Source organism: Ailuropoda melanoleuca, chromosome 2, assembly GCF_002007445.2.
Source record: "Ailuropoda melanoleuca isolate Jingjing chromosome 2, ASM200744v2, whole genome shotgun sequence".
NCBI lineage: Eukaryota > Metazoa > Chordata > Mammalia > Carnivora > Ursidae > Ailuropoda > Ailuropoda melanoleuca.
Genome location: NC_048219.1, coordinates 698,639 through 709,579, shown reverse-complemented (window position 1 = coordinate 709,579; position 10,941 = coordinate 698,639). Strand labels below are relative to the sequence as shown.

Sequence of the window (10,941 nt, the reverse complement as noted above, 5' to 3'; positions counted from 1 at the left end):
CACTGAGGAGGCCCTGTCCTGGTGGCGGGAAAGCTGTCATTATCTGAGGGAGCGGGTGTAAAAAAGGGATTGCTGTAATGCATTTGAATCCGCTCGTTGTTTTCTGGAGTCCCTTGACCCCTAGTAATGAAATGTAGCAATAAATCCAGAGTCATCCAGAGCCCATAATGCTTCGGCCGGCCTCCCCCTCCTCCCCATGGCCTCCTCGCTGCAGCTCATTCTTCCTTCTCTCTCGCCCAAGAAAAGCTGCCTGCAGAATTAACCGTCTTCACGGCTTCTTCTCCCCTTTTGGGTGATGTCACACACAGAAGGGGACATGCCACTGTTCATAAGATACCGCTCACCACGGGGCCTGCCTTACTCTCGGGCCCGGTGTGTTCAGCTTCCTTTCAAAGAGGTGTCTAGACTACAAGCTCCTTGAGGGCAGGCACTGTGTCTGACTGACCTCTCTGCCTCCTGTACCTGGGATGACACCACCAGAGAGTGTCAGCTCTTTAAGTGACTTGAACTTGAAGCATAGCGTTATAAGCATTCACACTGTATCAGTCGGGATGGGCTAGGTTATGCCACAGTAACAAACATTCCCCAGATCTTAGAGGTATAACATGACAAAGGTTCATTGCTCACTCATGCTACCTGTCCACTGTGGGTAGGCAGGGGCTCCGATCACTGCCATCACTCCGAGACCCAGGCTAATGGAAATCCCATCTCAACACCCACTCTCAGCAAGAGACAAGGAACATGTTGAGTTACGCACTGGCTCTTAAAATGCTTTTCCCTGGAGGGGCCCCTGGGTGGCTCGGTCAGTTAAGTGTCTGTCTCTTGATCTCAGCTCAGGTCTTGATCTCGGGGTCAGGAGTTAACCACGTAAGGAACAGAGCTGAGGCCAGTATGGAGGTGGGTCCAGTCTGGCAGGGAGTGGGGCCCAGGGAGATCTTGGCCAAAGCTCTGAGTTCTGTTGATGGCCATTGGCTCCAGGCTGCACACACGTGCTGGGCCCAGAGAATCAGAGGTGAGGACCTGGTGAAAATGCCTTGAAAATATAGAGCTGCCCACAAATGGGAAGGACTCTGGGGATCATGATAGCGCTGGGAGTGATGGACAGGTGCCGTCGCAGAGGCCCAGCTCCCGGCCTGGCTTGCACCGGGAGACTTGTATGCATTCTCTTCAACCCCCACAGCAACCTGATGAGACAGGTAATTCTGCCCCCGTTTTTCAGATGATGAGATTTGGTGAAAGGAGGAGTAGTGTGCCCTAGAACCAAGATCTTGAAACCTCTCTCTGACTCCAGAGCTCCTATTTCTATTGTTATTTGGGGCCCCTCCTGGTTGGATGTTTTCCCTTAAAGCATCAGCTCAGCTCAGACCTGCCACACGGAAGCACTCTAAATTAAAATCACTCCATCGGCTCCTACGCGTTCAGCACCTGCTGTGTGCGGAGCACTATGCTGGACCCCGGGGGGGGTGGCGGTGAGTAAGCCAGTACACCCCCTCTCCCCGTGGAGCTTAGAGGCCAGTCTGCCCAAATAACCTGCCGTTGGAGACTCGAGTTGGGGTCTTTCAGGGTGGCTGTGGAGGTCGGCAGTAATGTGAAAAGCACGTGGCACATAGTAGGTGCTCGGTATGGGAAGTTCTTACTGTCCTGCTATCCCAGCTTCTAGGGCGGCCGCCTGGTTGGGGCTGACATCCTTAATCTGAGTGTCCTGCCCTTATGAGGGGACCACGGTCTCCCGTAAGTACTTGGCTGAGAAAACAGAAGGAACCACAAGAATCCAGCTCCCCTCCCCTTCCTGGACACAGTCAGACGCTCAGCAGGGCTTCCAGGGCTGCTGTGCTCCTCCCTCGGCTCCGGGCAGGTGGCTGGAGTTCGCAGGTGCTCGGGGGCTGAACCACACTCTACCCACGGAGCCTTCTCCCTCTTCATCCCGATTCTCAGAGCGGCTATACAGCATATTCAGATGTGCCCTGGCTGAATGAGAAGGATCGACTCCCCCTGAGAATCTCTTGTCTTCTGAATATTTGTTTTTAAGATTTTTTTATTTCTTTATTAGAGAGGGAGACAGAGCGTGTGTGTGAGTAGGGGGAAGGGTGGGGGGTGGAGAGTGAGAAGCAGACTCCCCGCTAAGCTTGGATCCCGACTCGGGGCTCCATCTCATGACCCTGAGATCATGACCTGAGCCGAAACCAAGAGTCAGACACTTAATCAACTGAGCCACCCAGGCACCCCTGGATGAGTATTTTGCATGCTTCGTGTGGCCGAGGAATCCCCTCTTCAGAGAGCAATAAACCCGGGTTCACCTGGGTTTTGCCGAGCCCCCTGCTCCCTGTCTGCACAGCGGACTCATTGCAGTCCCCCTCCTCATCCTGGGCCTCTCACCAGCTGATGGCTCGCGGGCACTTATGCTGTGCCAGGCACAGCTGAATACCATACACTCCGTATTTTATTCAGTCCTCACGATAATCCTGTGAGACTCCCTAGCCCCATTTTACAGATGAAGAAATGGAGGCTTGCAGAGATAAAGCACCTAGCTCACGGTTGCAGGGCTGGTGGTGATGCGGCAGGAGCTTGCCCCAACCGTGGCTGGCCCCATGCTCCTACTCATGACTTTGGTCACTGAACCTTACAGCAACCTAAGGTCCGGATAATTATCTCCATTTTGCAGCGAAGGGTCAGTGTGAGGCAAAGCGATGTTTCCAGGTGCGTCCATTAGGATTTTTTGGTTGCAGGGCCATCGGCTGCCCTTCCCTCCGAGCCACCCGTACCCAAGAAAGAAAACTGCACGTTCAGGGCGACCCCTGTCTGTTTGGGTCAGGGCATCCTGTGCTGTGTCCCTGTCCTGCTGCCCAGAAGGCTCTCGTTGTACCCCCGCCCCCGGCCTGGCGCCAGCTCAGACACAGCCTTTTCAAGACACGGCCCCAAAACCCCATCCTCCATGCTCCTCGTGGGAGGAAGTCTCCAGAGCAGTTAGAAAAGAAAAGGTGTTTCTTGGGGCACCTGAGTGGTTTAGTCAGGTGAGCATCCGGCTCTTGATTTCGGCTCAGGTCTTGATCTCAGGGTCGTGGGATCGAGCCCACGTTGGGTTCCACACTCAGTGGGGAGTCTGCTTGCGATTCTCTCTCTGCCCCTCCCCGCCCACACACTCACTCCCTCTCTCTCAAATAAGTAAATAAATCTTAAAAAAACAACAACAGGTGTTTCTTGCAAAAAGGTGCAACTAGTCAAACTTCAGAAGGCCAGGCTTACCAAATTGCGTACACACACACACACACACACACACATGGCAGGCTCTTAAAGGGAAAACACACACTCATGAGTCCCAAGGTTACCCGTGTCCATCGGCTTGTTCTTGGTAGACAAACAGCCATGTTCTCAGGAGGCTCTGGAAGCCACATGGGGCGTCTGGGTCTTTGGCCCTCAGCACACCAGATGCTGGGGACGGAGTTGTTCTCATGGGGGAGTCCGCAGCCAGTGGGAGGTACTCGTTCACTTTGGGAACTAGAACTGATGAGGTGACCCTCTCGTTTTGGCTTTCTCTCAGAGGATACAGTGTGGGCTTGCTTCTGTGTGCGGTGTTGGCCACGACAGGACGCAACATCGTGCTTAGGCCTAGTGGCTCAGTGTTATTAGTGGATCCTCGAGACGGCCTCACGAGGCCAGTATTCCTTGTCCCATTGTACAGAATGGCGGAGAAGGAGGCAGAGACCCAGAGGGCCGAAGGGATTTGCCCAAAGGCAGAGCCGGGAGGCAGCAGAGCTGGGATTCCCGCCCAGTACCCAAGCCCTAAGTGGGGGGCATTCTGCCTGGGTGGCCTACAGGTCTCCCTCCCCGACCAGAGGGTGGTCAGCCTCACGGAGGACCTGCCCGTTGGGTTCACCTCTTCCCCAGGACTTGGCCCATAGGAGGCGCCCGACACATGTTGGTAGTTGATTCAAGGAGGCCCGTGAATGCAGCCAGGAAGTCCACCCTGAGCGCTGCCTACAGAGGGCAGTGCACAGCCCTCCATGACCTGGGCCAGCCTCCCAGTGACCCTGGGCCCCTGGGCCCCTCAGCTTCCAGACTGCCCAGCAGGTGTGACCCGCCAACACACTCCCACCCCGTGCGATGATCCTGCCCACTGCGAACTGAGACACAATGCGCACCTGCCAACAAATGTTTGCCTTTGGGCGGGAAATGCACGGAGCCAGAATTCCCAGAGATGAACGGGCCCCTTCCGATGGCCCATCTGCCAGCTAACGGGATGAATGTGCTTTGGGAGTGACGGACCCTCCAACGAAGGGTATTTCTGGCTCTGGCAGGTGGCAGGGGTAGGAGAGCGGCGCCTGGTGCCAGGAAGAGCCACCGTCCAAGTACTCGCTGAGAGGCTCTGGGCCCCAGATCGTAACGGATTGTTCATTTTTCTATGTGTTTGCTCTAAAAGGTTTCAAAAATTAAGTAGTTGGAAAGCGAGCCCAATTCAGACTGACTCATGGTAGCAGACTGAGCCAGGAAATGGCCGCGTGAACGAAAAAATCAGCCCTGTTTCAGTTTATTGATGCATTTATTCTCCTCATCGTTCCAAAAGGCTTTGAGGGGAATTAATTAGAGGCATTACATATTGGCCCTGTCCACGTAGTCAGCGAGACACCTGAGATGCGCCAGCCCTCCTGTCAGCATATTCACTCCACAAATGAAAGCCTGCCGGGCGTGCTGCACTCTGGGCCCTGGAGTGCATTCGTGAAGTGGGTCCTGGGCGCCCCCATCCCTGCTCTATCTGTAAGCGGGCGCTGCCTGGTCACTTTTCCTGTATCTTCAAGATGCAAGGGATCGTGGCAACCAAAGCAGATGACATCAAGAAGGAGCACTGGACCTGGAGTCTAGAAACCCGAGTTCAAATCCAGGCTCTGCTTGTTACTCTCTGGGTGCCCTGAAGGCAAGTCACTCCACCTCTGAGCTTCAGGCTAGTTGGCAAAGTCAGAATACTGATGTGTGTCAGGCTGGTTCTGGGATTTAGTAACTTCTCTTTATCGAACACTTACCACGTACCAGGCGCGGTGCTAAGCACTTTGCATAACGTACAAACAGCGCTAAGATGTAGGTACTGACACTCCTGTTTTCCTGTGAGGAGGTTGAAGGCAGGGACTCTGCCATTCCCTTCTCCCCTGTGTCACCAGCCTCTGGGACGGGACCTGGGACAGGGCAGAGGTGCGATCACGGATGTATGGCGACCTGGGGTTCAACTCTAGCCCCTTTCCCTATCGCGGATGTGACAACACAGTGCTTGCCAGGCAGCGGACCCTCAGGAAGTAAGAACTCCTTTCTCCCTTCTCCTCCGTTAGCGTATCCAGGCGGATGTCTCCGAGACCATAATGTGCATGCTTCTGAGCTTGCCGTCAGACAGGAAGACCTTCAGATGCCAGCTCCCAGGGGAGGAATGATTCAGCAGAATGTGGGATCCATTTGCTGTGTTCATCTAAACTAACGGGGTCTTTCTACCAGGTGTGGCTGCGATTAGGCCACTGACTCCCTCGAAAGGCACTTGCATCCTCTTGGGGATGCAGACACCCTTGACTTTGGTAGTTGCCACCTGCTGACATGAATTTATTCACACGGGGAGCCTGGGTTGTCTCGGTTGTATGAAGAAAGCAAGGATTGGAGAGCTTGTCTCACCTGGCCTCTTGGGCCTGGCCTCTCTGCTTCACCATCAACCACAGGGCAGAGCCACCAGCCCCCAGTGCCTACTGGATGAGTCCACTTACCTCCAGAAATCAAACTATCTCCCTGGCCTGTCTTTCCTACCACCCCGTCTAGCCACTTGTAGCCGTGCTTCCTCCTCCTAACTGAAATATAGGAGGGTTAACTCTGAAAAGTCATAGAAGAGTCTGCCAATAACTACCCAGAAGGCCACAGATCTCCATGCCACAGGGTTAAGATGATGGGCTCAGGGTCAGAGAGCCCTGGGTTCAAATCCTGGCAATAAGGATAAAGAAAAGAGCACAGAGTAGGCACCTTGCACCAGCCTGACCCGTAGGAAATGCTTGCTCACCGGCTATGATACATACAGCAGGTGGTTTGAGTCTTGAAAGCATTTGAACATTGGCAGGGCCGCTCAACACTCAGTCGAACCACAGTTTGATGATCCAGGGGCATTTCACAACATCCGTGGGGTCGGTCAGCAAGGGCGTCAGTTCATTCTCCCATCCCACGAACACCAGGAAGTAAAGACTCCTATACGCAAGTTCCAAGGGCTTGTTCGGAATCCCCTGGCTCAGGTGTCCATGCATACAGGATCCCCTTGGCCTGATCTGTCAAGGTGTCTACCAACCGCTGCCTAATTGCTCCTGGTGACAGGAAGCTTAGGACTCTGCCCCTGGGTGGTTAGGAATTTAGGAACAGGTCGGTTTCATCTGCGCATCAATGGCTTGTGGCCTGGGGAACGTCAGGCTCTGTCTAGGGCATCTGCTAAGGCCGCTGTGTTCAGATGTTGTCCGGGCGGGGTGCTGGCACAGCAGCAGCGCCCCAAGCCCAACAGCCCCTGGGCGGCCAGCACGTCCCCAGGTCTGCTCCTGGGATTTTCAGAAACATGATTCTGTCTGTTTTGCGCCCAGAGCTGATCAGAGTCCCATCAAGCAGACTCAAAGAAACAGTGCTGGGAACTGAATGCTGATTCATCAGGTCACCAATAATTGTCACCTCCCAATGACAGCAGATGGAGCAGATGTCCCTGCTCACAGCCCAAGCTTCTGGGGAAGCAGATCATCTGCCAGAATTTCCGTGGTGAGCACAGAGCTAGGGAGGGGATGGTCTCTAGGAGTGTTCCTTTTCCTGGCCATGCTCGGCCCTGATGACCACCCCCAGGCTCCTGGACAGATCCCACCTCTCATGGCCATTCTCGGTTTCCTTCCCTCCTGGGCCTCCCCTCACTCAGAATTTTGTTTGAGTCTGTTTGAGTCCCGGTTGATAAGCGTGGAAGAATCCAGACACTCTGCAGTGAAGGACCGCTCCCATGCGGGTTGGGTAGATTCCAACCAGGGAAGAAAACACGCAAGTCCCGTTGATTTACATATTAATTAACCATCTCAGTTCACAGCATTCTGTAATGGAAACTGTTGGGGTTTTTCCTTGTAGTTAAGGTGCCCGCGATCATCAAGCCTGCTTAGCCAGTATCATCAAACGGTCGCGTTACAGAACATGGCCTGGCCTGTTCTGCAACAGAAGATAAAAATGTTCCCACCTGTGGGTCAGTGTATCCCCCATACTTGGCATTTTAATGACAGGGTCTGAGATTTGGGGCCCATGTCCCTGCCACCCAAGCACGGGATGTCCCCGTGTGAACGCTAACCTTTCAGGTCTCTAGAATGTTCTTCATTATAGTTTATTTCTTCTGCCTTTTGTTCACTCACCTTCTCAAACGTCTATTTATTAATTTGTGCAAAGCCCCATCTCCTTCCTCCAAGGCCTTGCGGGACTTCTCAGGGAATACAGCCTCGAATGCAACAGCTTATGGGTAAACGTAAACATCAGGAGCAGAAAGAACGTGTGTGTGAGTAGAGGCCTGAGCTGATCGGGAAGCTTAGATGCAGGGGAGCAGGGCCTGGAGCAGGAGGAGCTCGGACTCCGCAGCCAGGCCTGGCTCCGAATTCCAGCTCGCTCGCTCGCTCGGCAAACCGGCACAGGCCCTTAGTCCCTGTGCCTCAGTCTCCTCGCCTGTGAAATGGGTCTAGTAGTGCTTCCTTCAGAGGCTACGCAAGGGGGATAGTGTAGGTCCAGCACACAGCAGAACGGCTACCAAGTAGTTGGTATTCGGCAACCACCAGGTTTGTCACTGTCGCTATTATCATATGTTCTCCTGCGTTTACCCAGTTGTGATAACCGAGCTGTGCATTTCGCTCTCAGCTTCCCAGCTATCAAAGCCGCGGAAAGCCACGACGGCAGAGTTCTCACTTCCGGGAGGGGGCGTGGAGATGCCGGGTCCCCAGGGGGCGAGACGCTCCATTTCCCCCGCCTTGCTCGGCCCGAGAGCATACCCCCTCGCCCTTTCAGAGCTGAGCGCTCAGGCTCAGAGCCTCAAACGTCTCTCCCATCGGCAAGCTAGACAGGTCTCAACTGGAAGTTGCCAGCCCGGAACCGCGAGAACCGTGTCGTGGCTGGGAACGATCTCCCCAGGGTGCCTCCTAATTATCAGGAAGGTTGGCACAGGGGCTTCTCTGGACACTCAGGCGGCAGGTAATGATCTCGAGCTGTCAGGAGCAGCGGGTACTTGGGAGACTGCTAATTAGGTGACAAGTCCCCAGTTGCGTTTCCATTTGGGTGATTTTACATTCTGTCATTTAGCTGGAGGTTAAGGCTGCGGGGACCGTGGTTGAGCGTGGATCACAGGCTCAGACAACAATGGAAAGCACGGTTTTTAGTTCGCCCTGCTACACTCTCCTGAAGTTTGATAGAGAACAACGGCTCATCTCCAAAACAAGAAACCAACTTTCCAAGGTGGAAAACGGGAATGGATGTTCGTTGAGCACCTGCTGTGTGCCGGGCAGGAACAGGACCCATCTCCACCTTGGAAGGTGTGGGCATTATTACACCTGGAAGCAGGTGTTGCATTTTCCATTTTTACCGATGGGGAGCCAGAAGCCCAGAGAGGTTAAGTGACTTGTCCAAGGGCACACCACTAGTAATCTGGGATTATACACGGTACATCTGGAGTGCTAATGCGGGCACGTCTGACTCCAAACCATTTCCTGTGAACCCTTCTCTTATGTTGTATCTCATGATAAGCTCACTGCCCTCAGGTTGTCTATAATCTAGTTAAGAGAGTAGATACCAGCTTTAAAACATAAATAACAGTACCAAATGCTACATCACCTAGGCCTAGACATGAAGCGGTTCAGAGGAGAGAGCCTTTCCTTCCAGAAGGCAGGGATGGCTTCAGGGAGGAGGAGGCAGGCCTGGAAGATAAGATGAGCCTTGACAGGCTGGGAGGAAGACAGGATACCTCCGAGCCCAGCATGGGCAATAGCGAAGATCCAGAGGGAGGAAGGTGAACAGTCTGCAGAGGCCAGGCGACCGGAACCCAGGTTTCTCTGGGAAGTTGGGAGAAGTAAGGTTGTGGAGGTGAGCTGGGTGCAGAACTCAGGAGCCTGACCTGTTGAATGGAGCACGGAGACTCGGATGCAGGCGCTGTCTCAAGTCTTCGATATTAGCACCTCTTTGTCTCGTTGTATTGATTTATCCATCAGCAGAGTCCTGCTGAGAGGACCTCCCACGTGCCAGGACCCGTGCAGGGCTCAGGGGCCAGAGGTTAGCCAGACTCCAGCCCCACCTGGGGAGATCTCAGAGGGGATGGGACCTCCCTTGCCACCGCACTCCCTGCCCATCCTTCAGCATCCCCGCCTGCAGCTGCCCACTTTGTGCTTCCCCAGGGCTGGGGCTGGGTGAACCGCACCGCACAAAGGCAGCTGACTGTCCTTTCCGCGTAGTGTCATCAGCCATCACAGGCACCCTGGGAGGGAGGGCTGTGCTATCCCTGGTGCTGAAGAAAACAGGCTCAGAGAACCTGGGGAACTTGTCCACTGTCACACAGATGTAAGTGGAGACTCCCACAGCAGGCCTCTGTCTACTGCCCACAGGGACCCTCGACTTCTCCCTTTCATTTTTAAAGATTGATTTATTGAGAGAGAGAGAGAGAGAGAGCATGACTGGGGGAAGGGGCAGAGGGAGAGAATCGTCAAGCCGACTCTCCACTGAGCATGGAGCCTGAGTCAGTTCTCGATCTTATGACCCATGAGATCATAACCTGAGTTAAAACCCAGAGTCGGGCGGGACGCTTAATTGACTGAGCCACCCATTAATTTTTTTATCGGAGAGTTTACCCAACCTGCCCAGACTGCACAGCTGATAAAAGCAGGGCCAGGGCCAGACCCCTCTTCTTGTGGCTCCTCTCAGGGGCCCCCGGGGGGACAGGTGCCTGGCAATGTAGTCAGCCCATCCCCTGGCAGGGCACCCCCCGCCAACCTGAATGGCATTCAGGAAGCCCCTAGGGTAGTGCCTGGCCGTGGAGGCAGCTGGAGCATTTGTGGTCGCCACAGCACCACCTTGTGGTGGGAAAGGGCTCCTCCAAGCCCAGCGTGGGCTAGTTTCCAGCGCATGCTGACTGGAGAGGGTCTACGGGCTGCCCTCATTGAGGGCTTGTGCGGAGCCTAACAGCTGCTCCTACTTCCCGAGAAATTCCCGTGCCACCCAGTTATAGCCTTCCTGTATGCATTTATTAGGCACCGAAGATACAGAGAGGGAAAGGAACTGGTATTTATCCAGTCCCCACTGTAACAGGTGTTTCCAGACCTTGTCCCGTGGAACCTTCCCAGCAGCCCTACAAATTAGGGATTCTTGGGCCACATTCCAGACGAGGATATGGAGAGGTGCCCTCTGGTCCCAACTCCCCCAGCCAGGCGGCTCAGACCACTGCTTACACCGCTTGGAACAGAAGCGCCTCCTGTCCAAGCACAACTGCCCAAAGTGTGCTGCCATTTCAATGACCTCATGTTTTTGCAGAGGAAAATCAGGAGGAAATGGTCTGATCAAGAATTGCTTAGGGGAGCCTGGGTGGCTCAGTCGTTAAGCGTCTGCCTTCGGCTCAGGTCATGATCCCAGGGTCCTAGGATCGAGCCCCGCATCGGGCTCCCTGCTCAGCGGGAAGCCTGCTTCTCCCTCTCCCACTCCCCCTGCTTGTGTTCCCTCTCTTGCTGTCTCTCTCTGTCAAATAAATAAATAAAATCTTCTTTAAAAAAAAGAATTACTTATAAGAAAATACAAAGAAAAATCGAATCCCATCGGTGACAAGCCACCTTTTTTGANCTAAAAAAAAAAAAAAGAATTACTTATAAGAAAATACAAAGAAAAATCGAATCCCATCGGTGACAAGCCACCTTTTTTGAAAACGACCAAAATTCTACAAAAGCAGGGTTGTGT

The 10,941-nt window shown here is 53.9% G+C and overlaps 1 protein-coding gene across 14 annotated transcripts in view; it reads left to right on the top strand.

Moving 5' to 3' along the window:
- The window catches only part of TMCO4 (transmembrane and coiled-coil domains 4), an 89,988-nt gene that overhangs the window by 55,306 nt on the left and 23,741 nt on the right, over positions 1-10,941 (top strand). Inside the window, exon 13 of one of the 14 annotated variants that reach the window (XM_034645481.1) lies at positions 5,316-9,649. The exons of 10 other annotated variants lie outside the window; for them this stretch is intronic. In XM_034645481.1, coding sequence (XP_034501372.1) covers positions 5,316-5,346 — 31 coding nt within the window. In that variant the 3' untranslated portion in view covers positions 5,347-9,649. Of the gene's footprint in view, positions 1-2,726; positions 3,031-5,315; positions 9,650-10,941 lie in introns of those variants that run through there. 3 more of the 14 variants (XM_034645461.1, XM_034645459.1, XM_034645449.1) reach the window with 3 other exon arrangements.